Genomic DNA, 27,510 nt, shown 5'->3' with positions numbered 1-27,510 from the left:
AAAATATCACTACCAGTCTGTGACACGCCCCCTTGTGAATGTTTACAGTTTTTCAAGGGCGGTCACTCTCAATAAAAAGTCATTGTCTCCCGTTGAATGTTCAGGTATGTGTAAATACATGTAATTTATTTGTTATGTTTGATATATATTGTAAGTTATGGTAACCGCCATCGATTCCTTTAACATATTCAGAAATTTACGTTGAACATATTTCATATCGATGCTTGTAAAATGTTTGAGTTGAGATTGGTATTCAATAGAGGCTTTATTTTAGATTAAATATTACAATTGTTACTGGGCAAATATCTTTCTGTATATGGAAATATGATTATAAAGGTATACCTCTTAGTACATAACATATATTAAAGCTTAAAAACACCCCAAACAACATTTAAGTATAGTTTAATTATTATTTCTCAGGGGATTCCGGTAGCTTGGTCAAATCGTTATAATCGGCAATCCGACCTGCAAACTACCGGAATCCTTGTCACTTTCTGTGTATGGAAATATGATTATAAAGGTATACCTCTTAGAACATTACATATATTAAAGCTTAAAGACATCCCCAAACAACATTTAAGTATAATTTAATTAGATTATGGTAGATTCCGGTAGATTCCGGTGGCTTCCGGTAATAAGGGGAATCCGGTAATTCTATGGACCGCTGGGCAAACATGAAATCAGTACGAGTGTTACAGTTAGTACACAATGTGTAAATGATAGATCAGCATGGTTCAAACTAAATTGTTGTGTATCGGTACTAAGTAATTATTTACATTTAATCAGGTGAAGAGATACAATTGATTTTTTTTATAGCACTAGCACTGTTCACAGTCCAGTTGTTATGCCACACCCCTTCTATGTCCCCCCCCCCCCCTCCCAATATCAATACTCTATGTTACATTCATTCCTGTCAGTAATACTTAGTAGAAATGTTTATCTTCAGATATAAATGAATAAGGATAACCTAAGGATCTGCCATATTAAAATTATTTTGCTTGAAATGCTACCATGATCATAATTCATAATGACTTGACAGGCTGTTATATATATGTCATTACTGCGAAATTATACCACAGGGAACAATTTTTTCCAGCATAATCTGGGACCAATATAACCATTCTCCCAGTCGTTATATAATATCACATTGAGACTATTAGCCAACAGTCTGTATTGTGTCAGAACTATTTTTGTATTACTTATTTCAAAAGAGCAAATCATTTTAAATAGTGTTTTACTTTTAATTATTTTGTGTCGAGCTATCCTTGTTCAACAAATCAAATCTGTCCTATTGCAATAATTTTATATATACAGAATTAATTGTTAAGACTAATGGATAACTCAATTGTCTTTTCTATAATTTTCAATTATAACCAACAATTTCACTGACTTATAACCTGTTTATAGGTCTGTGACAATGTTAACAGTAAAAATTAATCTGTTTGTGAACACTGTACTGCCAGGTATATCATCATTCATTGAGCTATATATTAAACAGCCCATTTGATTCTGCTGTTTAGTCAAAGTGTGTTTTTCCAAATAGATTTAACACTCCACCAGTACATATCATTCTGATTATAAGCATACTTAAGTTTACAGTATATGATAAGTGAATTATAACTACCAGTATTAACAATTGAATTATACATGTAGTGTTGATTTTATAAATAACTAGGGTTGAAGCAAATATTCATGTAAGGTTTAACACAGGAAAATAAAGCAATTTTAAATGTGTTACAAGTTCAGTTCTTTTTAAAACTTTAACTTAAATTAGATAAAAACCGATTTATTTTTCAGTGAATGGGAATTTGCCTTAGAAAAGCTGTGTATGCTGGTACATCACAGAAACCATCGTGCATTATTCAGGAAATTTTGAAATCTGGGAGAATTTACAACCCAATTTCTCTACGTCATTACCAGTGTGTCTATGAGAAAGGTATTTCAACATCAACATTAGAAGATATACATAAATCTCAGACACCCTCACTCATACTCAGCAAGAACCATTGTACCACATATCAAACAATGAGCCTGCATGTGAAAGCCAGATGTGAAGTTTACCCACGGACACAGGACGTGAAACGTTTTATTGTGCCAGATGACAAAGTGCCATGGTCGGTTGACTTCCCAGAGTATGACCCCATAGATTATACAAGCAAAAGTGTGGCTTCTCAGCCAGTATGGGCTGACAGCCCAGACCCTGCGTAAGTGTTTATGTTTTTTAACCGCAAAGCAAATTTGACAATCACAAGTTGTTGAAAATTAGGGACATGCTACCTTAACTTAGCGCACACCATATATATTTTTAATCTAAAATCTTCCTTTCTGTCACTTTGTTTTCTCAGTAAAATCTGCATGATGATCTGAAAGATATTGTTCTTTGGCCTAAGGCCCTTATATTATGTATAACAACATGTAGAAAAAAATATGTATAACTAACTTTAAAATGTAATCTTTTTTAGGACTATCACTTTCAACTGCATAGATAAATCATGCAATTCAGACCGGAGAAGTAATGAAGGAAACTATCAAGTTATCAATGGTTGTCCAAGGTATGTTAAAAAAATTCTTAATTAACACATACATACATGATGATGAAACATTACACAAAACCTTTGTGTTATAATATAATAATTAGACTACTGGGGCCAATTCATAAAGCTTCTTAGTGAAAAATTTCAACTTAGTGGCAATTGTCGAAATTCTAACAATGAATATTTTCAATACCCTCTATTTTTTCATCAAATTTATTCATATACATATAATTATAGAGACATTTTTCATGCTTATTTTCATATATTTGTGTGTAAAACATTGCTAGTTTCCTTACAATTCATCTTTGTAGTTGAAAGTTTTACTAAGATGCTATATGAATACGGCCCCTGGTCATTTCATGAAATCCCTGTAACCTTGCTGGTTCCTCAGCATTCACAATATTCAACTTTACAATTTTTTCTCATGTAAACAGATTCTTTGTATATTAAATAGCATGACTTTAGTTAAGACATACAGTATACAAGATACATATTATGTATTGTTTTGTTTAATACAGGAATCCCAGAGGGCGAACAGGTTGTAAAGGTCGTGGAACTCTGGGGAAATGGGGGCCCAACCATGCAGCAGATCCAATTGTCACAAGGTGAGTGATTGTGTGTAAATGGTGTAGAAGTCTTACTCAACCATGGATAACAGTGCATGTTTCACCTCAGGTCATTGATTTTACACTGGCATGATTCATATCAACTGAGGGCCGTCTTCACAAGTATGGACAAAATTGACATAGAGTAGTGGTCTATACATAATTCATGATCAGTTGATTAACTTTTCAATATAGGATGCTTAAAAGATCACAAGATCAATTCTTCTTCGGTCAAAGTTAATTATCTGTCAATCAACAAACACCTTTTACAATATTCAAGCATATATAACATATATAATCTTATTACATCTATGTTAACAGGTGGCAGCGTGACTCGAACAATGAGATTGTAAAGCAAGACGGAAAACCGGTACTTGAATTTGTGGCTGTACAGCGTCGGGATAATGGGGAATGGGCTCTACCAGGAGTGAGTATTTCTATTGAAGTGTTCCCTTTCTTGAGGCTGATAGTACCTTCGGTTAACCTCAGTAAAGGAATCCCCGAACAAGGCAAAGCTGGCCTCCTCTAACACAGGGTTTGTGTGTTCTTGCTTTTAGAGGTACTTTCAAATGGCCTCTCAAAATTGAAACCAGTATTGGTGTCACCTATCCATATGCTGATACCATTGTTTACATTGGCCTAAGATAGCCAATATTTAGGGAGTTATATGTTATTATACTGTGTACATGAGCATAGATAGGACTCAGGAAAAAAAAAAAAATTGGGTAAAAAACCTGAATACCATTGATAGGACGCATTGAAAAAATGTCAAATAAGCAGACACCATTTTTGATTTGACAAAATTTATTGAATCCTGAAAATGGTAAAGGTTATGAAATTGTACAGCACATTTCCCAAAAAAATAATAAAACAATAATAAGAATCCTGATGTTGCTCACTGTCGATGCAAATAGTTATAGTAACAGCCATAATATATATTGTACATAAATGATATCAACATGTTAACATCTTCGGCTAGGTATTACAAACACGTGGTATAAGAGTTTTTCACACCTTCACAAATTGACAGTGCACAATTATGCCAGTTCACAATATGCATGTTTATTTATTATTTTAATACAGAATCATACCATTTAAAATATAATATACAATATCGTAACTTTAAAATAATGAACTACGTTTATTTAGACTCATCTGAGTGAGGCTAACCGTACCCCAAAGAAGTGTGTCCTGTACACAGTGTTATACTGTAATATGGAACATATATTTCATGTGTAAAATCAAGGTCAAACTTATTAACAAAATTGTGTCTACACTTAATAACAGTATAATAAACAAATTATCCTAGGATGATGCAACAATGTCACATAAACATATGTATATACCGGGTATATGTTTTTGTGACATTGTTGCATCATCCTACTAGGATAATTTGTTTATATATGTATATATATGATTTTGTATACCAGAACGTCATCATACTTTACATGTATTTCAGGGCATGGTTGACGCTGGTGAGAATCGTACAGCAACATTGACACGAGAATTTGGGGAAGAGGCTCTAAACTCAATTGATGCCACGCCCGAAAGGAAAGCCCAGATTCAAAAACTTCTCACAGAATTCTTCAAGAATGGAAAAACGGTATTGCCAGCGCATATGTTATGATTAATTGTCATTCATATTAAGGATAGCTTGATGGTGTTTTACATACCTTAAAGTTTGTGTTGTTTTCTCTAAGTTTGAGAAATTCTTAAAAGACTTCTTAAATGGAAAAAAGTATGGCTGTCACAGTTGTTTTGGTTAATTGAGTTTGAAATAAGTGAGTGACCATTTGTCTTTGTACATGGTGTTTCATTGCTGAGATATTTAGTATCAACTCTCATATTGTAACATTACTTTATCAAAGCAGTTAAAATAAAATAAAAAAAAATAAACCTAGAGCTTAAATAGTCAGCTGGGGCAAAGTTTATTTGATTTGCAAGTCAACCTTTCAATTTAATTTGTGACACTTAATTCTTGATAAAATGAAAGTTTGGCGTACGTTTATGGTTAAAATGGCTTAAGTTTTTCTCATTCAGTGGTGAAGTTGAAATTCTCTTATTTTATTTATCTGTGTTTTAGATAGTTAAGGTTTTCTATCCTCATTTTGAACTGACCAATTATTGGTGGTTTTAGGGTTAAGTAGTCCAGTGGTTATAAGAGTTCAATAGTATCACATGACCTTGTACCGTATATGTAGCTACAGTCACAAAAGAATATAAAAGGCCAGATTCAGAATTGATTATTGATTTTCTTTCAGATATACAAGGGTTACGTTGACGACCCTCGGAACACAGACAATGCTTGGATGGAGACCAAGGCCATGAACTTTCATGACGAACAGGGAACCAGTGTTGGTGCATTCAGCTTACATGCTGGTAATAGTTTGTTTATTGTGTGATCAGTTTTTTATCTTGTCTGTAAGTCCAGGTATTGTTATATCCTTGGTGCCAGCAGCACCCGGTTATATTGTTGTCTGTGTTTTTATCTTTGTTTAAAAACTTGGTTCACTATCTATAACTTAACAAGTGGTCAAGATACCCACTTGAAGCACATGTTACCGCAAGCAATTTGTATATTGTATATAATACTGGGTTAAAGTACAATCAAGTTATGCCCCTTGAGCTGCTTGGTAAAACAGCATCCTTTTGCGGTGCACTTTTAGAGCAGTGAGGGCTTTCCTTATAACAAACCAATCGGTCTGTCTTCAAGTCTGTCAAATGATAATATCACCTAAACCATCACAGGAAGGTTTACAGCCCCGAATGGTAGCATGTTTGAAAGAGGGAGCAATTTGAAGGCATGTTATTATGTATATAACCAAGAATCTATGTGTCAATTGTCATCTAGGTAAAGCTTGTTTACTTATACAAAGGGCCATAAATCTGACGATAATTATCCAAGAATTCCATAATTTGTCACAATAAAACTGAGTTACATACAATGTAACTTGTCAAGAAAGAGCATATTGCTAAATTGAGAAAGTTTATGAAGTTCATATTTTCAATGGTTTAAGAGTGGTTAAGAAACAACAAGAGATATATTTTTATGATTTTTAAAGAGTTCAAGACAGCCATAAATCTTACAAAATTAAAGCAGGAGTTATATTACTTGCCTTTAAAGAGTGCATTGTTACTACAAGTAAGTTTATGAAATTTGAAATTGATAAAAGTTGTATAAAGGTAAAAGGAAAGGATGTGTATTTTTTTAAACTGTAAAAAAGGGCCATAAATCTTACAATATTTTTAGTTTGAGTTTTTAAACTTGTCATGAAAGAGCATATTGCTACTGTAGGTAAGTGTGTGAAGTTTGAGGTTGATATCTCCAATGATTGTGAAGTTATTGATAAAAAGCATGAACAATATGTTCTGTTTTTTAAAAGTTACATAAAGCCAGTAATCTTACAACCTTTAATTTGGAGTTATATAACATGTCAAGAAGGAGCACATCATTACTGTGAGTAATTGTATGAAGTTTTAATTTGATATCTGTAATAGTTGTTACGTTATTAAGATAAAGCATAAAAAATGTGGATGGATGGATGGACATACCGTACAGATGATCAGGGTGATAACTTTAGGGCACCCACTTTTTTGCTGGGCCCTTATAAGGTACCCAATTTATACTGTACAGTGACAGTTCTTGGGGCTTATTTCTCCAGGTAACATACTTATACAGCTTTTAAAGTTTATTGATGTTTGTATTCAGGTGATGATGCTGCTGACGTGAAATGGATGCCTATACACAAGGGACTTAAGCTGTATGCAAGTCACATAGACTTTATCCGGCGAACAGTTGAAAATCATGGTGCTTACTGGTAGTGGAGAACCAACAACAGCTACAGCAGTTTAAGGACTTGATAATATTTGAGTTACTCACCATTCCTATTCTTGTTGTTTATTTTGTCTATGTAGGTTTTAGAAATTATTTGCTTATCTGTTTTTTCGAGATTGTACTGGTGTCTGCAGTGTCTAGTCTAACCTTGGTGTCGGCTTTGTCTAATTTAAACTTGTTTCTCAATTTTATTGTTTGAAAACTCTAACCTTTGGTCATAAAAAAGGTCCAATTTATGGCACTTAGAAATGTGCTTTTGTGTAGCTAGGCCTATAATTAAAGCTTAAATAAAGGCCCTTGACATATTGAGAGAAATGGACAAGTTGGCAATAACCTGCAGTGCTCATCTTGTCTTTGTAAACATGTGTACTAGTTAGAGCTTCCAATGTATTACAGCAGGGCTGTACTGAAGTCTGTAAAATTAACTTTTCTCTGTGTTTAACTCTGACTAAAAGTGTTAGTGATTAAGGGCCAAGGGGCCACAATTTTGAACAGACTCAAGTCTGAGTTCAGTCTCAATGTGGCTATAGTGCAAATCTTCATTTCATTTTAACTTTCTTTGTAGTTGAGTTTTTATAATGATATTTGCTAAATTTTATTACTTTTTGAAATTGTAGAATTATTCATATTTATTTTTGTCCAACTAATGGAATGAAGAGGATTGTTTGTAATTTAATGAAAGTGCTTTACTGAGTCCGAGCTTAGATTTGGACTTGAGACTGTTCCTAACCTGGCCCCAATTTCTAGAAACATCTTAAGTCCCTTATAACAGGATTAAGCTTACCTCATTTTTTTCTTTGGGTATAATTTTTGCACTATTCCCATTCTTAGGAGATTTCTCAATTAAAGAAAAAAACAATTATCATTATGGTAACCACGATAAACTACTTCTTATTTAGTGAAATCAAGATTGAGGAAGTTTCGGGAAATTGGGGCCTGGTCCTAAGAACAGTGAAATTAACCATGTGTTGACATGGACCAACTTTTAACCTATACAACAAAGATGTAGACTTGCCATTGCTGTTCTGTATTGGACAGCCTTGTGTTGTTTTAGTATTGTGGATGCAATTTTATGCCCTCTTTTGCTTTTTTTTGTTTTGGCTTATTTTTCATGATGTTTAGAGTTCGCAACATTTTTGTAAACAATTATTGATTTGGTCTAAGCAATTGACAGTAAATCAAATATATTTCTTACATCAGTACATTCTAAATAACTTTATTAGCCATTAGTGTAGAAAACAATATTTGCACAAAAATAGTTATATATTAGTTTGACACCATTTGCATAGAAGTAAAGCAATATGTAGAACTCATACTTCCCATCATTTAAATAGATTAGTAGATGTGTTTAATCGTTTGATTGATTGAATCTTTAATGCATGAAGAATTATATTAACAACCATAGAACTGATATATATATATAGTTATATGCAAAGGTTATAAAACATACACACTAACTTACAGTATATACAGAATTTAATAAAGGCATATTTAAAGGTTGTACAAAACATATATAATTAAACAGGTATATGTTAAGTAAATATGTCTGCACAAACCTGTATTGATTTGTACTCGTAAGTCCCAAACAGTGTGTGCATCCTTCTTTTTCTTATATAACTGAAGCGCATATTCCGTTCTAAATACTTGATATTAATTTCATTTAGTTTTGATACATTATAATAAGTAATAATTTCTATACAGATTTACAAGGTGTTATACTCATACATCTGTATTTAAGTATGGTACATGAGATAATGAGAGCTACTATTCGTCATAATGATATTGAATCTGGTGATTGATTTGCAATTTATTTAGGTAAATTGATTTTAGGGTTTCTAAAAAGCTCAAACCAATTGAATGCATACTGAATTGTCATGATGGGTTATTTTGATGTAAAGATTAATATAAAAGAGAATGTGCCAAATTTGTGCCATTGCAAGTTCAGTAATACATGTATGTTCATTTCTTTGTTTTAGTTTTTTTATTAAATTAATAAAGTGCTTGTTAATGTTTTGCTCTCCAATTGTGAGGAATTTTAAGAATCCTTTCTATAATGCTAATGTTTTAAACGATTTTGTGTTTTCATGACAAGGGTACAACCTCATGAAATATAAAGAGGGATACAATATAAATGGAAACTTTAAACTGTGAAAAACTTAGTCTGTATTATATTTATAAAAGAACAATGTAGAAAAATAAATATTGTATGAAGATGGTAAAACGGTTTGTTCAGTCTTGAACGACTTTTTTCGTGCAAGTCACTTTAACATATATTCGTTGCGATTCATTCTGAATTTATTGTTGTTGTAATAATGTTATTGTATTTAAAATTTTATAAGGCACATTCTATTTTGTTCTATTGATGTATCAGAAAAAACATGTGTGTGTGTGATGAAAATGTATACAATTTATACATCAGAATTACAAAATTTCATTTTTATGTTAGGCTTTCGTTTTTGTATATTCTATTGTTTAACATCCTCAGCACCCCAGCATATCATAACCGATATGATACCCTGGGGAAATTGGCTACGTAAACTTTGTTAATCTTGAATATTCATAAGCATTATCCGACCAATGAAATAGCCGATAACAAAGAGGAAAGAATCTCCTTTGTGAAGAGCTATCAGCATATTTAACAATATCCTGCCTTAAACAATTTGTAATCTGTGATCTCATTGGATAATTCCGAACCGAGATTACACACGTAACATCTCGGCCATTTCCGCACCGCATGAGGTGTGTCTCATCAATCAAGTGGCTGGATTTCACCTTATTAATTATTCATGACTACAAGATTTTGACAGCTGATTTGCCCAGGGTATGCTAGGGTGCCGAGGATGTTGTTTAAGGGAGAGTAACTCCCTTGTATGAAAATTTGCATGAGAACCTTCACTACAATGTAGCAGCCCGAAGGTATCATCCTTTTGATGTAAACAGTCTGTTTTGGGTATGCATTTTTTTACCTGGGCATTGTCGTGAATATATTTCCATTTATCTTTTACTGCAATATCTAGAACATTTAGAAAAAATAATACTCAGCAAAATTTTCATTGATATTACACAATCACCATGACTGGACTAGTGGAATGAGGCTAATTACAACCATTCTTCAACAATTTAACAAACCGGTTTTAATGACAATTTAGTTCTGACTATTGCCATATGTTATAAGATGGTCCAATCTGTATCAAAGTAAGCATTGTGATAATGTGATCACCAAATGTTACCATTTAAACAAACATCTCATCATGCACAGTTACATTTTTCCCCCACTTACTCCCAACTTTTTCTGACCAGCAGGCAACTAAAGCCAAGAAAAAATAGTCTTTATTGTCTCCATATATTTGTTTTGAAGAAATAAACCAGATGGCAGGGCTTTCTAGGGGCAAGGGTCTTTCATAAGGGAAATTTGCAAAATTTTATTTATTCTTAAAACATTCATAAAGTATGTGTTATTAGTGTCAGTGTCAAATTCAAAAGAAAGACAGCCATGGGAGGGAGCTCATTTCTTCTTATTATTTATTTATCATATTTATTTACTATAATTCAATAAATAGTTCAAACACACTTGTAAAAATCCAATGAGTTAAATGTTGGAAAAGCAGCTGATTTGAATAACGAATTCTGCAGCGCTCAAGCAACTTTTGTAAGCCTTACTGCGAGAGCTATTGTGTATTCTGTAGTACAAACTAACACTAGAAAGCTTTATATATATTAAAACAGTTTATTTCAATACAGATTCAAATAGTTCATTTAGTGCATACATCAACTTTTATATCATATACCATATATTAAATAAATGTTGTAGTTTTTGATATACGCAATAAAATTGAAAAAACAGTTCCTTCATTTGTGCATTTAACCACCTATCATATTGTCACCAACAGTTCCAAATTGTGATTGGCATCTTCTTCAGTCAAGGCTTTTCTCCTGAACACTGGAAAGTGTGTTCATGTATTTTTACTCCATACAATTTGGCAATGCAGAAACTGTATACAAAACCACTCCTTAAACGCTGTGGATTCCTCTATTGGGCCAATTGTAATAAATAACCGAATGTGATGAAAAGTTTGTTTTATGACAAAATCACTTTGTAGTGAGTAGTTTTCAGTGTTTCAATACCAAGTGATCTGTGACCAACACTAAGGAGTAAATTTAATCATGAACATGAACATAATTTTATTCGACGTATACCAACAAGGTACATAGTCATAGAATATAAGTACATTTATATAACGTTATTTCAACATGTCACATAATACAGATTCGATACAGGCAATGTCTATAAGTAGATATGAATAATTGTCCATTCGTAAAAAAAATAAAAATATGCAAATGATAAAACATGAGGATGAGCTGATATAAACTAATCACTATATGTAATGAAAGTTCTATGTTTAAGAGCTTCTTTTATATATTTGGATAATTTAAATACAGTATTTTTGTTGTCTGACTTAAGCAGTTCTATAAACTTGTACATGCTTGGTCTGACATAAAAATATTTTTTAATGTAAATTTAATCACAGAGCACATTTTAAGACATCAGACCCAATCATGTAGTATATTGAGTGATGTTTTATGTAGTATTACCCACAAGACTGGGTGTGGCAAGGTTAGAGCCTGCTGGGGTTCCCCGTGGTAGTTTTGTCTCTCGAACGCACTCATATAACATGGGTGCCAGGTGGCGAGTTCTGCCCTGATTCATCCTGATGAGGTGTTGCAGCTTGTTACTGATGTCAGTGAGCTCACTTTCATTCTGTAAATACACTTCAGTCAATGAAATATGTATATGACATTCTGTTTTTAATCTCCATGTTTTTCGATTATCAATATTTCTTTAACATACACAAGCAGGCAATGATATGCATTGTGATACCAAGTAGATAAAGTAGTTCATATCTTTAGATTGATACATAAGGAAAACATACTTAAAATATGGCAGAAAAAACTAGCCTTGGTGGCATCTACTAACAAAGGAACACATCTAATGCAAACTATTTTAACTAATTAACCAATATTTGGCAATTAGAATTGTATGGTAGAGATTTGATGCAAAGGTTGATATGCAACGTCTGTGTTTTACATGTACCTGTGTGTTTGTTGTGAGAACGGGAATGTCGTACTGCGCGGCCAGCTGCTCTATCTTTTCTCTCTCAACACTCTGCTCCACTGCAAGACCTGATCAAAATGTGGAGAAATCTACATGTATTACAAGTTTGCAACATGCCTGGTGTATATTGTTTTAGTAATGCTGCTTTCAAAATTTCCAATTTCAATCTAAACATCTGGCTTACAATTTGTAAAATTGCAAAGTTATTAGCATCAATAGCTGCTAACATGACAAGGTATTTTGTTTATCATCTTGACACACAGTCATATAGACGATGGATTACCAGTTAATAGTTGTCATACCTTTTGTGTTTTCAACTATGACACATTTTCCAGCAAAGTAAGAGACATCAACCTGGCTTATGCTGCTGTGCAGAGTCTGGAAACTGTTATCAATGTACAATAAGTATTGATATTTGTATGCAGAATCATTGGATCAACAAATGTCCATACAAATGAAGATTGATCAATTTCCTTCTGACATAACCTCATTTTTGGCATAAACTGTGATTCAGTAAAAATATAGGAAGGTAATGTACTGAGCACTCTTCAATAATTAAAGGTTTTAGATGAAGAAACATGTATAATATTAAAATGAGGTCCAGGTAAAATGTCTTCATCCTGTTCTATACTAGTATAGCAAATCCGTTGGGCAAAAGTTTCACATGTAGTAAGTAGTGAAACTGAAGGTATCCAGGTATCTTTGGTTTTCAATGGTGTAATTTCATTTGCCAGAAATTAATTTTAATTCAGGAAAATATAATGAACTAGACACCAACAGACAACATTATGAGCCAGTCAAAAAAGCCTTTAACACAGACATATTCCTACCATTGACCTCTAGGTATGACCTTGACTGTTGGGGCATAGGTCCTTTGCACAACATACCACCTCTTTATGGCCAACCTTCATGGCAAGATTTTTGGAAATCCTATAATGCTTGATCAAGATACGGTACAGTCCGGACAAGGACCATTTCAACAATGGACTCTAAGCATGACCACACCATCTTATCATGGTGAACCTTCTTGGCAAGTTTTTGAAAATCCTTAAAATTAATGCCTGGTGAAGATACAGCCCAGACAAGGATCATTTCAACCTTTGACCTCTAAGGTTCACCTTGAACTTTGAGGTACATGAAAAACACAAGATGCCAGGATTCACGAGTCTGGAACCATTGAAATTGTGTGACCATTTAAAACACAAAACACCAGGATTCACTAGTCTAAAATGGCAGGCTGTAAACGTTACACTATTTCCTGTATTAAAAGTTGTGTCCTAAAGTATAATTTGCTAATTAATCCTTTACCTTTCCTTACTAGCTGCACAAATCATGAAACATATAAACTGAATCCCACATTCATGCAAATCTCTGTCACCAGGCAGTGGCAATGAAGAACATGTCAACCTGAAACAAACATTATGATCTTCATTTTTTTCATTTTCAGTGTTGCAATACAAGAACATGAAATTCGTCCTATTCAAATTAAATTTGTTAAAATCTTTTGCAATACATAATTGTATAAAGTTAGTAATAGTATTTCATTTAGTATTAATTTTTCATAAAATACATTTTGGCCTCTTGTAAGCGCAAGATTCCAGAATATATAAGGTACAGCATTACAGGTATCAGGTCAATTTGGCCCACCTGGTCCAATAAGGCTTACTTTGACTTTCTTTACATGTTTTACTTAATGAAGAGTGAAAATGCATTGTCTATATTGTCATATGAAACTGCTAGTCAGACCACAAAAGAATGAAATTTGGTCCAGACTTGGCATTTTTTATGCAGGTACATTGTATATTCATTAGCCGGACTTTCTATACTATTAGTCTGACTATACTCCGCAATGTTTCGATACATTTTTTATGTCAAACATTTGTATATTATAGCCATTTTTTTTTATTTCTTTTATAAAATCCAAGAAAGCCTAGCCTTGTATATTTTAGCTGTTCATTTTTTTTTTTATAAATATTCCATTATTATGCCTAGAAATCTAATCTAACATATATATTTCATCACATACGAATACATTCATCATACATATATATATGAAATACTTTCTTTATTATATTATAAATATTCCATTATTATGCCTAGAAATCTAATCTAACATATAAATCTCATCACATACGAATAAATACATCATACATATATATATATATATATGAAATACTTCCTAACATATTCACAAGCATGCGTGGGGATAAAATGATAATCAAGTTTTGTTTAAAATCACCAGTTAAAAGACAAGGAAAATTAGCAAAGCTATTATAATGTACAAAATGTTAGTTTAAAGCTGCACTCTCACAGATTGACCATTTGAAAAACTTTATTAATTGTTGTCTATGAAAGACTAAATTTTTGCGTTATTATCTGCAAACCAATTATATAAGATTGCTGACAAAAAATCAAATCATAGATTTTCATATTTCCGTTCGAAAATTATTGTTTTTTGGCTTAAACCGTTACTAACGGTTTAAGAAAAATGCATAAAACATCAGTTTTTGAACTTAAATACAAAAATCTGTGATCTGATTTTTTGTCAGCAGTCTTATTTAACTGGTTTCCATGGATTTTCGCAAAAATTGGCTGTCTTCCAAGACAAAATATAAAAAGGTTGTCAAAACATTCAATCTGTGAGAGTGCAGCTTTAAACCTGTAACATTAGTCCAAATAATTGTACGTTGACCGATTTTTTTTAGATTTTTGATATGGCAAATCCTTCACGTACAAATTGTTTAGTATCAAAAGTGGGTAGTTGTTCCGATCAGGATTCCGGGTTAAAGCATGTAGCGTCTATAAAATATCATAAAAACAAGAAATATTACCAGATAATGTTATTTTATATTAGTTCCGTAGACAAAAAAATAAATATCCAACTTATAATTATGAGTTTGACGGCTTTTTTTCATTCTGTCAAAACATAACGATATAATACATGAAGGGCACCTGCAAGGCTTTAGGGCACAGTTTTAAATCGCTCGGAACATTTCGGCCATGGCCGAGTTGTTACGATTGTATAACGAGGTCTATCTCGAAGCTTTGTCGGAGGAGGCCGAGCTATTACGATTGTATCGAGTTGTTCCCCTTCGCATAATTGTTGTCTGTGTCAGTCAACTTTCGTTTTATTGGAAAGGTAAACAACTTGTTTTAATGCATTAAATGCTTGTTTAGTGCAAAATAACATTTCACTTACATGGTAAAATATGAATATAACTCTTTATGATCAATTTCAACCATAAAATACTTCACTTAAAACAATTTCAATATTTTTAAAACACCCCCTTTTAGACGTTAGGGATTGGAAGAATCCCGTATAACACGTCTATTATTTTAGACTACCTGTAACATATGATACCCAACTTCATAACTTACACGTCCATTGAACTGTCCTGCTTCAAAAGACATGCTGAAATTTCTCTTGTGCCAGTCCCTTCTATGCCAATGACCTGTCAATGTCAAATGTATAAATAGTCAAAATATTTGTACGCTATGAGTGTAATTTTTATTTTTGTGACATTTACAGGTGATTTCCAGAATTACCAAATAAAGTCGACAAATTTAAGCCAATGAGTAATGTACAAATTTAATGTGTATTTTCATGAGTTATCAAATGTTTAAAATGTTTGAAGCTCCATATTAGAATGACATTACAGTTAATAAATAATATCAAAGACTCAGCCTTACAAGTACAAATATCAGCTTTTTTATATTTTCAATTGTATCGCGAAATAACATTACTTTGTGGTTGAATAAGATATGCTGAAGAAAATCAAACTTTTTTCTTCTACTCAAATAAAATATTTTGTTATAATTATAATAATTTGATTTATATTTTAATAAAGATAATAATAAAATTATTTTTTTACTAAAATCCTTGGTTCTCCCATGTTTTGGATCGGCCGCGTAACATCTCCAAAAAGAAGAACAACTTCCGCTGTAAACACGATTCTGTCAATGTCATTTATTTTGCAATGAATTCCACCAAGTCCATGGCAAATCCTCAAGATGAAAGGGAGAAAGCCACGGTTGCAGCTCAAATGTTGCTTGAGGAAACATTAATGGATATTTCTGAAAGGTTAACTCTTTAAAATGATAATTGTTATGTTTTATGAAGCAGACAACACTCAACAGTTTGTCATGCAAATAAAACGTTTAACAGTTTTCTATTGTTCATGCTGAAGGGTCACGTATCACTATCTCATTATTCATGAATACTCCTGCTTAAAATAGCAAAAGATTAAACGGTTTATTTTTTATTTCAGACTAAATGCTGCATGCACAGCCAAGTGCATTAAGGCTAGTTATGACAAAAACGAAATGGTGAAAGATGAAGCTGTGTGTCTGGACAGGTGTGTGACAAAATACCTAGACCTACACGAGATAATTGGCAAGAGACTCGAGGGGGATGCTAAAGCATACCATCTCCTTGTTGACAAACCAATTAAAAGGGAAGGAGAAACTCAAGAATCTTCAGGCTCTTGATTGGAATGAGATTAAGAGTTTTCTTAAATTTCAAACTTGATGTAAATGACATTCATGGCATGAACCATGTGCCTGCATGCTATAAAGCATTTCAATATGTAATAATGCATTTCATTGCTGAAAGTAAAACAAGTTGTAATTCAATTACATGTTTTTTGAGTGTTTGAAAATTATTTTATAAATTAAATGGTGTTATAAATGACTTTCTTATTAAGGCAAAATATATTATTGTAATAATAAAAATAATAATAATGTCATATTTAAAAGACCAATGGCTGGCATATAAATGTAGTTACCATTTATTGTGAATAAAAATCATGACTTTAACAAGATAAAGGATGATGAATAAATAAAAAAAGATAAGTGTCTTCTTTATATTTGTGTCCAATTATTATTGTGTCCAATTATTATTTAGTAATCATGACAGAACTTGAAAATTGTAAGTGAGACATTTTTATCTACATGTATATTAGTCTATATATTTTATTATTTCTCTGTATTATGGTACATATTGTGTATATTCTTTAATAATAGTTAAGAAGGGCAGTCGTAAGAATTTACACAGTATGTTCTAATTGACTTTGAGAAGATAAGCTGAACTGGTTTTCAAAAAGAAACCAAATTATGACATCCATGGGCGTAGCTAAATAAGAATAGGTTTGTAGGCCCTGTTTGTCACTGGGGTCTGAGGCATTTTCCTTAGAAAAAAGAATGGTGAACAGTTTTTAACTCAACTGTTTGAAGAATATGGAGGCCAGTGTATGTTTCCAGTTATTATGGAATTTGGTGGGGCCCTTTGATAATGAAAAAAACAAGGTTTTGGCAAAAAGGGGAAAATACTAACATGATTCATATAATGTTCAACTTGTTTTTAAACTTTTTTATATAACAAACATCACCATATTCATAAATGTCACAGTATTGTTACCTTTGCTGTGAAGAGGTCAATGCGCCTCAAAAACAAACAAAACACTGAATGTGTCTGTTGAAAGTTTTAGGGCAAGATGGCATTTTCACTCATAACTTTTTGAACATACAATTTACTTCAAACTACACACACTTGTTCAGGAAAATCACACAAATAGGTTTCATAACACCTTATTATCCTAAATAAAAAAATATGGCCTCTGTTTGACTTACAAACTTAAGTCAATATTTTAGGGCACATCATGTCTGGTAAACTTTATAGGGAAAGTTGGTATTTCACATATAACTTCTTTACTCTTCATTCAATTTACATCATAATTCATACGATTGTTGACAGCCATCCTACAATTAGCATACATAACTGCATGATATCATTCATACAAATTATGGCTCTTGATCGACTTAGAGAGTTTTGTTTAAGTTTTAGGGCAACTTGGTATTTTAGCTCACATCTCAAATACTGTTCATTTAAAAGACTTAAACTTCACACAGTTCTTCACAGCAAACAGCTAGGTAACATAACTTCATATCATTCTAAATACAAGTTATGGTCCTTGCTAGACTTACAAAGTTTGGTTAAATGTTTAGGGAAACTCAAATACCGATCATTCAGTGGTCTTCATACTTCACACAGTTGTCCAAGGCCATCACAAATGGCCCTCAGACATGTACACAAAAGCAGACGATAACAATACAGAAGTTATACTTGGCAGTTAGTGACAGGAAAAAAAATCGATGAACGACAGCTCATTAGAATATCATTTAATAATTGATAATGACAATATATGTATGAATATCGATAGTAAGTTGCCAATGTTGACCCTTTCAATCGATTTTTGAGTATTATCGATGATCAGACCAACATAGCCTGTCTTGTTTAGTGTCTGGTGGACTTTGTATAAATTAGCATATGGTCTGGGCTTGCCCCTTTAGTTTGTATTGTATGATTGGTACCATTAAACAAGACTATCGTAAAAGGTTTGCTACTAGGCATTTGTTATATATGGAAAATGTGGCTTGAACTCCATTATTGGAGATCAGTTCATCCATCTTTTTATGTGTATGAACTAGATTTTGTAAAGTTGAACAACAGGCCAATGATGCTTCAATTTGCTGCTAACGCTATTTTAATAAGGTAAGGTAGCTCTTTATTAAAGCCAAACGCTCTATTAACCTTGTTATCTTCTTTTTCTAAATTAATAATCCGATCATGTGCGGAGTTCCCTGTAATTTCACCCTAATGACCACCATAAGATGACGACGTGTCGGTTTCGCGCACCAAACCCGGGTCCCTTTCTTCACCGTCTAGGTCACTGATCGCGCCTCTGAGCGTTGCCAGTTTGATCATATAAGCCTTATTGATGAAAGTGGTTTGTACCAACCACGTTTTTTGTTCCAATCGCCGGCAGTGACTTGTAGGCGTAGAGCGGCTTTTCTTTCGTACCGACATTCAATGTTGGGAGTGAAGGCCGTATGCTTCTTGGCGGGCTTGATTCTTGACCTTGAATATCACATACACCAAGTTTCATGAACTTGCGCTCCTTAACTGGCTTTTTTTTAACAACTACAGGTGGAGGTTTGTTGGCGTACGTTTTTTCCCGGTCATTATAGATCACGAGCTTCTCAAGTCCAGTGTTGATCTTGGATTGCACGTGTTTTTTATACACACTCTTTGTATTATCTGGTGGCCTCGCTGGCCGTTTACCGTAGTTGAGCTCATCAGTGGCCATAGAAAGACAATTTCTTCCGGTAAAGCCTACTTTAGACTTAACATGTTGGAACTTTGGATTCGCGGGATATTTCTTTGGTCGAAACAGCGCCGTAAGGTTATCAATGGTTTCCTTCTTCTCTGTGGATTTCTTGGTTTCAAAAAGTCGGGACTTCACGTTCTTTTTTGCATTATTCAGCATGTCTGGATTGTGCGCTTTTCGGAAGCCGTTGCTTTCTTTGCCATTCGCATTGACTCCTAGCCGCCCTGATTCCAAATATTCGCTAACTGTGGACCATGTGTTGTAGTCGTGATCTTTGATGGAACATTCTCTTGGAAACTTAACCACTTTCATATGGCAAGATGGCTTTGACGTTTCTGGTGCGCATTTAGTGCCGTTCTCTCCAGAACCACTTAAACTGAGATTTTTACGGAACCTACTAACATCATTTTCTCCAGTGTCATCGTAATCAACTCCTTCGTCTTCTGCACCGTCAAGCGAATTTTTATTGCTAGCTTGTAAGCAAATGTCGCCTGAAGCGTCAGCAGATCCATTGTCAAAGTAGTTGTGAAGGACATCGTCGCTAGCAGCTTTATAGATGCTCTCTACATGAGGTATATTGTTGAGCTGCAGACGCTGATCAGCGCGGGAATGGTTGTTTTCAGTGTCGCCCTCTGTGCATTCAGTGGCATCATATATGGCCTCTAGTTGAAATTTGTCTGAGTTTTCTTTCGCAGCTTTGTTCACGAGCTCTTCAATTGATGATCTGATGATCTGGTCAACCAGCATGGCACTGAAGAAACATAAAAATACTCATTTTAATTGGTGTCAAGTTAACGTGAAGAAAATAGCATACTTTTACAACTTCCTGTTTGCAAAACACAACACATAGCAGCCGCAAACTTTTGACATACTTGTAGACGTTTTATATAATCATTATTTGCATTAAATGTAAGCGGCCTGTATATGGACGGTATCGTATAAAGTCATTACAACTTTCAAACCGCTAAAACATTTTAAGAAACAGAAAATTATTAATACATGTACCTGCATTGTCTGAGGGCCTCTCCTTCCAGCTCATGCGCCTCGGTGGCGGTCAGGGCGTCCGGGCCCAGTCCACGGGCCATCATCATGAAGTGGACTTCAGAGGGTTTAAGGAGCATGCATATTCTGAGTGAGTAGAAATATGATAACTATAAGAACCATTCCAATTAACCGTGCACACGTTATACACGTCCATCGTTATCCATATTATGTTGTTCTTAGATTCCCATACGATGTATTCTATACATTTTAGAGTGAAAATGATGGCGCATGTCTTGAAACCGTATAGCAGAAATATGTAGATGCGTTCAATGTCTAAACCGTATATTACCGAAGGCCTATGCTCTAACACATACTTTCTTCACATTTTCGTTGAATGTGATAAAAGTCTGTCCTCGAGTGTTTGATTGCTAATAAGTTCCTCCTTTCCATGCCATGGTATGTCCAAGCAGAATAATGCATTCCCATGTCTTAGGAACTGACATGCTTAAATCCTCTATCACATTAATAATCTAGCAATGGAATAAACAAACGCCCAGGAAACTCAATCACCATAGCAACCATTTCGTTGCTCGTCGGTCTTTTTCAATGGTTTTTGCAACTCCGAATACTGCCTGTAAAAAGCAGTCAATACTTATTAGCTGATATCATAATTATGCATCGTCAGTGGGAGAGTTGTCAGCTTATTGCCTTGGAGATATATCTCGTTCAGCGAAAACAATTTAACAAAATAATGAAGTTGATTCCAGGTTATATAAAAAGGTATGAAGATGGACAAATATTTCTACAGTATATATACGACCAGTGATAATTACTAAATATTGCTTTGAAAAAACAACAACTGATTGTTAAGATACAAGTGGAATACTTATAACTACATTGAAACATAATGGAAATAGAGAGAAAAAAAGTTCTCCTTTTTAGCCAACTCAGACACTACATTGAAACAAAACCCAACTCAAACAACCTCCATGTATGAGTTTGGCCAGTTTGTCATGACGTTTTTCAAATTTTGAAATGACATGTTTTATATATTGTAATGACTTGTCTTATGTGCCCCACCCCATGCGTGGCTCTAAAGTAATAATGCAGTTTGGACAGTGGCTTCAAACGACCGTATTCATCTAGTTATGGGACTTGAAGTCTGAGAGCTTCTTCGATGGTTCATTAGTTTCTTTTTTTGTGGCTCGCATGAGATCGCAACACCGCTACCCCAACTCTCTCTAAGGGACACGAAAGTTGTTGAACCCATCTCTACAGAAGACTGAATCAGTTGGGATTCTAAGCTTGTCTCCTCCTCCTTATCTTTGCTTTGAAGTCCTTAACTTCACTGCTTTGCAAAAATGAGGTCCACTAAATTGATCCTTCTGTTTAGTTTCGTTGCGACTTTCAACTGATATTGCTTTTTTACGCCTGATGCATGGTTTTCGTCGGTAACGGCAACAGTGGATTTATTGCATGTGAAGGACCTGGCATTTCTGCCTTATATTCACCAATGATTTGTTGCGACATTTTCCGAAAGCGGAAACGTGGGCTCTGATTTTTGGTATGGGTAGCTGTGGCGTTTGAATCATCAGCCGCATTCCTGCTTTCAATGATACGCAACTGTCAGCGACTGCTTTTGGCGGTTCGTTACCTTTCACATGGCTAAATGATTCAATATCGCATCTCTCAGTCGACTCCATACTGAACGGACTCTTCAGTTTAGCGGCGACACGACGTGTGGCATCACCCTGTTAATTTTAAACAAGTAAATGCTCCAATTAATCTATATTAATGGTAAACATGTGAGCTTATTAGGGAGGAATTCGAAAAAACTCGTTTATAGTTATGAATTGGAAACTGACATTGATCTTAGTGGACCGCTACCTTAACACTTATTTAATATTTTGTAGATACATTCTCCTATAAGGCTTGAACAGACGCACACCCAGACACAACGCGATTTTTAAATTCGACGCGATGCAAAATTTGACATAAACTTGGACGAGAAACATTGAACTAATTAATGATTGTTCCTGGTAGGTAGAGCATAGGGAAACGTCCGTGTCTTAAATCTACCAAAAGAACATGGAATTAGAAGTGTAGCCATTCCTTACTTATTCTCCTGCGAATTGCGGTTTCTTCTTTCAAAACTTTTTGCTGGAAATCACACTTACCAACTTACGTCGTTTTAATACTTATTGTTTGGCAATCTCGCTGGTTTTCAACGTCAACTACCAATTCGATTGACGTCATGTGTCAGGTGTAAGTAAAACGTCAGAAAAAAACAAACAAACATAGGACGAGTAGCAAATAAACATAAAATAAGCATACCTCTGCGTGATAAAGCAGTTGATGTTTTAATTATAAATATACGTTTTATGCATTTTTACGAGAGATATATCAGAGAGTGGAACTGCGCAAATATCATTGGATGGACCAAAACATAAAATTGTTTGAAACATCTCTCTTGTTAAGCTTTGAGGAATAATAATTAGCATACATAAAACATACATTCTGTGCAACATGTGTAGGTGTAAAAAGAAGATTTTATCAGAGTTTCAATCAAAAAAGCATTTTTCAGAAATAACTTTATACAATATGTTTTTGTTTGTGCGTGAAAATAATCAACACTAACACTAACCTATCAACAGTGTCTTGCGGCTTTATGGTGATGCAGCTATTGTAAGAAAGTTACTTGAATTTTTGCAGCCAGGGCATAAATTTAATCCTTTATTTTACACTATTTTACTGAATATTTTTCTTATTTGAAAAGCTATCACCAAGAAATCCCAAGACATTTTTCAATGGGTAGCGTGGCGTATTTTGAAACAAAAATATACTTATATTGTTAAAACATGCATTTTTTTTCATCCAAAATCTGATAAAATATTCTTTTGTTCAAGTTGGTCAATTCTTTATTATCGCAAAACATATCGCAAAGGGTGTATGTTTAACTCAAGACAAAGTTTGATCTTCAAAATTAGATAAAACAAGAACTTTTGAAACATTCAAAACACAATGACTTCCGCCACTTTTGTACGGTGGGAGACCCTTAATGGTTGTATACAAATGTTATTTATAAACTTAAAAATGAACATTATTAATTTTCAACAGCTTAACTTTAATTTGACATAGGTAATTATGTTTGATAAATTGTTGGGGTCAATATATGGGTTATACATTAGTTTAAAAATGTTAATTCACTTTTTATATAGCTTTTTCGAAAATATGAGTTTATTTACTTTATTTGTCTCGGCGTGTCGCATACGAAAGAATTGTACACCATCTCAAAGATGCTTATTAAGATAATACTTTTACCTTTTGTAGTTTTAATCAAACATTCTTTAAGTTGAATTTTATTTAACATCTGACATTGCACTAAGACATATCACATCGGCTTATTTCAGATGATAATAAACATATTGATACGAAGTTTTATTAAGCGAAATAGTTTCATATTACTTTTCAATTAAAGCTACCAAATGCAGCCTGTTGTTAGTGTAGCAAGTTTTGGAATAGGTTAAAGGGGGCACACATCAACTGTAAACATTCAAAAGAAAACAGCGGAAATTTGGTCGGCATCACAAAGCGAACTTTTACATACTTTTGTTAATATTCTTCCAACCTTTGTATAAACTGAGTGTGCAAAGACACATTTCAAGCACACCTTTAGTTAGATAGTTTTGCTTTTTTCGAATGTGAAATAATTCAAATGGATAAACGAATGCTTACCACGACTGTACGTATAAAGTTCTTGTTTAGAATGATTACCACTTTTACATATAAAGTTCTTGTTTATAATGCTTGCCATGACTGTACGTATAAAGTCCTTGTTTAGAATGCTTACCACGACTGTACGTATAAAGTTCTTGTTTAGAATGTTTACCACGACTGTACGTATATAGTTCTTGTTTAGAATGCTTACCACGATTGTACGTATAAAGTTCTTGTTTAGAATGCTTACAACGACTGTACTTATATACAGTTCTTGTTTAGAATGCTTACCACGACTGTACGTATAAAGTTCTTGTTTAGAATGCTTACCACGACTGTACGTATAAAGTTCTTGTTTAGAATGCTTACCACGACTGTACGTATACAGTTCTTGTTTAGAATGCTTACCACGATTGTACGTATAAAGTCCTTGTTTAGAATGCTTACAACGACTGTACTTATATACAGTTCTTGTTTAGATGCTTACCATGACTGTACGTATAAAGTTCTTGGTAAGAATGCTTATCACAACTGTACGTATAAAGTCCTTGGTTAGAATGCTTACCACGACTGTACGTATACATTTCTTGTTTAGAATGCTTATCACGACTGTACGTATAAAGTCCTTGGTTAGAATGCTTACCACGATTGCACGTATACATTTCTTGTTTAGAATGCTTACCACGACTTTACGTATAAAGTTCTTGGATGTTAAGATTGCTTACCACGAAATTAACTTATAAAGCTCTTGTTTAGAATGCTTACCACGACTGTACGTATTAAGTCCTTGTCTAGAATGCTCACTACGACCGCACGTATGTATTTCCTTGTTTAGAATGCCTACCACGACCGTGGCTATATATTTCCTTATTTTGAATGCATTAGAATGATTTCCAAGACTAATATTTCTTTGTTTGTTTGTTTTTCTGTCCGCCTCAAAATCAAAGGGGTTATTGGACTCTCTTTCCATATCCAGCAGTGCTTCACAAACTACTTCATTATTATTCGTACTTCATACATTGACTACAGTTGGCATCTTCAGGCATGCTGTCTCAAAATGTCAATAGTTATATAAATACGTGCAGTTTTGCATACAATAAATGCAATATTTAGGCCTCATTTAATTCCCAGAGAGCCGTGTTGGTGGTCCCTAGATCAGCCTCACCGGTTCGCCAACGGGAGGAGACACTCGACGAACCGGTAAGCACTTTAAGTAAAAAAACACGTTTTTTAATCATCATGATTATAAATTTATATAATATATATTTAAAATATTTACATTATAAATGTTATGTCATACTAAAATCTGCGTAAAGTGGCTTTTGCATGGGCATAAATAGGTTTAATAAGTGAAAATGAAATCGAGACGACTGTTTATTCAAATTGCTTAAACGCCTTTCATAAACCTTGGATGCAATGCCCCGTCTTCAGATAATTCGTAAGTCCCTTATAACAGGATAATTACTACGTGCACACTTAAACGAATTGTGTTAAACTTTCGAAGTTAATTTTAAGAAAGTCGAATAAATGTAAGTTTTTGTTTTGAAAAATCGATTTTTAGTCAAAATGCGTGTTTCACTTCATCTTAAGTCCTTTCAGATTTAAGGGCGAGTGTACGTAGTATAGTATAGCCAGACTATATTTAAAATGAACGCACTCGCAACAAATGTCAGTATTTACACACATGTTACTATAACAGTCGATTGTATTTTGCTCATTGAAATTACATTATCGTTCGCAATCTGACTTTGGTTGAAAATGTTGATTTGTGTTGACTTTCGTTAACAGGAAGAATCCGAGAGACGTCCGAGCGTCAAACTGACCGCCGCCGCGATGAGCACCGTATTGACATCGGTCAACAAGATGCAGATGTTTCGTCAACGTACGCAAGCAGCGAAAGGCAATATCACAAAGACTACACCGTTACGAAGATTCACACCTTTGGAAGTACAGCATGAACTTGAACAAATATTAGAATCCACGCTCAAAGGAGTAATGTACGACCCCAAACACGCGAGCGTGCTGACTATGACGTTGTCCGACGCCGTCAAAAGCAAGGTCAAGTCCATGAAATTCCCACGATATCGGCTAGTGTCCCTGGTTACAATATGCAGCCAATCACGTCAGAGTATGATGATGGGAAGTCAGTGTGTATGGAACTCCGGTACGGACACGTATGCTACCGCCGTTTACGGTAACGCTTCGCTCCTCGCCGTAGCTACGGTGTTTGCCGTGTTCAAGGATTGACGTAAATGCATATAAACATTTTTACGTTCGCGGCTAATAGATACTATGATCCTCAATTAGCTCATGGTTAGTGAATGAACATGTTTCCTTGACCTAGATGTTGACACAGGAGAGGTGTACATACATGTCAGTTTTAGTGTGTTAAATCGAGGTTATACATGATTATAATTAATTAAATCAATATAACAAATCAATATAACAATGTGTTTTTTCACTTGATGTGACCATGTTTGCCCTGTTTAAAGATTTTCGTAAAAGGTCAGTTAGGACACCTTCTCTGCCACCATTTACGGTAACGCGTCACTTCTCGTCGGCTACACCTTATTCCTTGTCTAAAACGCTTCAACCCTCATCAGTAAGGCTCAATCACCACTCGTCGGTAACGCTCAGTCACCGCTCGTCGGTAACGCTCAGTCACTCCTCGCCGGTAACGCTCAGTAACCCCTCGTCGGTAACGCTCAGTCACCCCTCATCAGTAACGCTCAGTCACCCCTCGTCGGAAACGCTCAGTCACCCCTCGTCGGCAACGCTCAGTCAACCCTCATCGGTAACGCTCAGTCACCCCTCGTCGGTAACGCTCAGCTAGTCACCCCTCATCAGTAACGCTCAGTCACCCCTCGTTGGAAGCGCTTGTCGATAACGCTTATCTCCTCGTCGGTAAGGCTTCGCCCCTCGTTGTTCCTATGTTTGCCGTGTTACACAAAACATTTTTTTTTCAAGTCCGTGTGGTAGGATTTTTATCTTATTTGATATGTATATGTTTTACACATGATACACGTAGATCTAAAACCGTCAATGTGAACTTTATAGGGAGCTGTTGCTATTATACATAAACAGATGTTATATTTTAACAATAAAATCCCAGCGTGTACATGTACAGTATCCTTTTGCTAAACGGGTCCACGGTTCTTTCCGTCTTCAACCAAAGTGTACGTTGACGTGGATTTGACAGCTGTCACAGAAACGTGATAAATGCTTTTATTTGAGCTTCGCCATACAATGTGAATAAAAAGTTTGATTGAAATACCAAAGTCACAAGATATAGCTGAGAGTCGATTTTATGCTTCAAAATCTATTTTGAGAAAACCGACTTTAAACATGACTTCCATCTTTAATATGAAATATAAAATGTTTATGCATGGCACGAATTCGCATTGTACTTTATCATATTGTTGCAACACTGACCTTTGAAAGTGACCATGACTTTAATAAGTTCTAAAATTGTATGCATGACACAACTTCCCATGGTGCTCTATGACACTGTGAAGTTTTAATGAAATCCCCTTAAGTGTTAAAAATATGATGGAGA

General features: G+C 34.3%; 4 protein-coding genes across 5 annotated transcripts; 3 read left to right on the top strand and 1 right to left on the bottom strand.

Moving 5' to 3' along the window:
• The first annotated feature begins 85 nt into the window (after positions 1-85).
• LOC128231169 (ADP-ribose pyrophosphatase, mitochondrial-like) lies at positions 86-10,483 on the top strand. 2 transcript variants are annotated; one of them, XM_052943650.1, is made up of 8 exons: positions 86-104; positions 1,798-2,204; positions 2,463-2,552; positions 3,053-3,139; positions 3,461-3,566; positions 4,599-4,742; positions 5,401-5,518; positions 6,849-10,483. In XM_052943650.1, exons 2-8 carry the CDS (start codon positions 1,801-1,803, stop codon positions 6,959-6,961), a joined length of 1,062 nt encoding a protein of 353 aa, XP_052799610.1. In that variant the 5' UTR covers positions 86-104; positions 1,798-1,800; the 3' UTR covers positions 6,962-10,483. The 2 variants fall into 2 exon arrangements, with proteins under 2 accessions (XP_052799610.1, XP_052799609.1); XM_052943649.1 differs by lacking the exon at positions 86-104 and adding an exon at positions 421-520.
• A 485-nt stretch (positions 10,484-10,968) lies between these two features.
• Positions 10,969-16,061, bottom strand: LOC128231173 (uncharacterized). The gene is made up of 6 exons (XM_052943654.1): positions 15,960-16,061; positions 15,466-15,539; positions 13,396-13,494; positions 12,390-12,472; positions 12,067-12,155; positions 10,969-11,733 (listed from the first exon to the last, which is right to left on the bottom strand). The coding sequence occupies exons 1-6, from the start codon at positions 15,978-15,980 to the stop codon at positions 11,554-11,556; spliced, it is 546 nt and encodes a 181-aa protein (XP_052799614.1). The 5' UTR covers positions 15,981-16,061; the 3' UTR covers positions 10,969-11,553.
• LOC128231172 (mitochondrial import inner membrane translocase subunit Tim10-like) lies at positions 16,035-16,923 on the top strand. The gene is made up of 2 exons (XM_052943653.1): positions 16,035-16,168; positions 16,356-16,923. Exons 1-2 carry the CDS (start codon positions 16,065-16,067, stop codon positions 16,573-16,575), a joined length of 324 nt encoding a protein of 107 aa, XP_052799613.1. The 5' UTR covers positions 16,035-16,064; the 3' UTR covers positions 16,576-16,923.
• Positions 16,924-23,822: 6,899 nt separating this feature from the next.
• Positions 23,823-26,368, top strand: LOC128229980 (dynein light chain Tctex-type 5-like). The gene is made up of 3 exons (XM_052941927.1): positions 23,823-23,979; positions 25,086-25,154; positions 25,743-26,368. Exons 1-3 carry the CDS (start codon positions 23,953-23,955, stop codon positions 26,199-26,201), a joined length of 555 nt encoding a protein of 184 aa, XP_052797887.1. The 5' UTR covers positions 23,823-23,952; the 3' UTR covers positions 26,202-26,368.
• Positions 26,369-27,510: the final 1,142 nt, after the last annotated feature.

This window comes from Mya arenaria, chromosome 4 (genome assembly GCF_026914265.1).
Source record: "Mya arenaria isolate MELC-2E11 chromosome 4, ASM2691426v1".
In the NCBI taxonomy this organism is placed as follows: Eukaryota; Metazoa; Mollusca; class Bivalvia; order Myida; family Myidae; genus Mya; species Mya arenaria.
This window is presented reverse-complemented; position numbering and strand designations above follow the sequence as displayed.

Coding starts and splice junctions, on each gene's coding strand:
- LOC128231169 (XM_052943650.1), top strand. CDS start 1,801: ATGGGAATTTGCCTTAGAAAAGCTGTGTATGCTGGTACATCACAGAAA. Junction 3,140..3,460: donor GCAGATCCAATTGTCACAAG/GTGAGTGATTGT, acceptor CTATGTTAACAG/GTGGCAGCGTGACTCGAACA. Junction 4,743..5,400: donor TCTTCAAGAATGGAAAAACG/GTATTGCCAGCG, acceptor ATTTTCTTTCAG/ATATACAAGGGTTACGTTGA.
- LOC128231173 (XM_052943654.1), bottom strand. CDS start 15,980: ATGGGAGAACCAAGGATTTTA. Junction 13,495..15,465: donor CAGGACAGTTCAATGGACGT/GTAAGTTATGAA, acceptor TGTTTGTTTCAG/GTTGACATGTTCTTCATTGC. Junction 11,734..12,066: donor TTCTCACAACAAACACACAG/GTACATGTAAAA, acceptor GTGTATTTACAG/AATGAAAGTGAGCTCACTGA.
- LOC128231172 (XM_052943653.1), top strand. CDS start 16,065: ATGAATTCCACCAAGTCCATGGCAAATCCTCAAGATGAAAGGGAGAAA. Junction 16,169..16,355: donor TTAATGGATATTTCTGAAAG/GTTAACTCTTTA, acceptor TTTTTATTTCAG/ACTAAATGCTGCATGCACAG.
- LOC128229980 (XM_052941927.1), top strand. CDS start 23,953: ATGGATAAACGAATGCTTACCACGACT. Junction 23,980..25,085: donor AACGAATGCTTACCACGACT/GTACGTATAAAG, acceptor TTTAATTCCCAG/AGAGCCGTGTTGGTGGTCCC. Junction 25,155..25,742: donor AGGAGACACTCGACGAACCG/GTAAGCACTTTA, acceptor TTTCGTTAACAG/GAAGAATCCGAGAGACGTCC.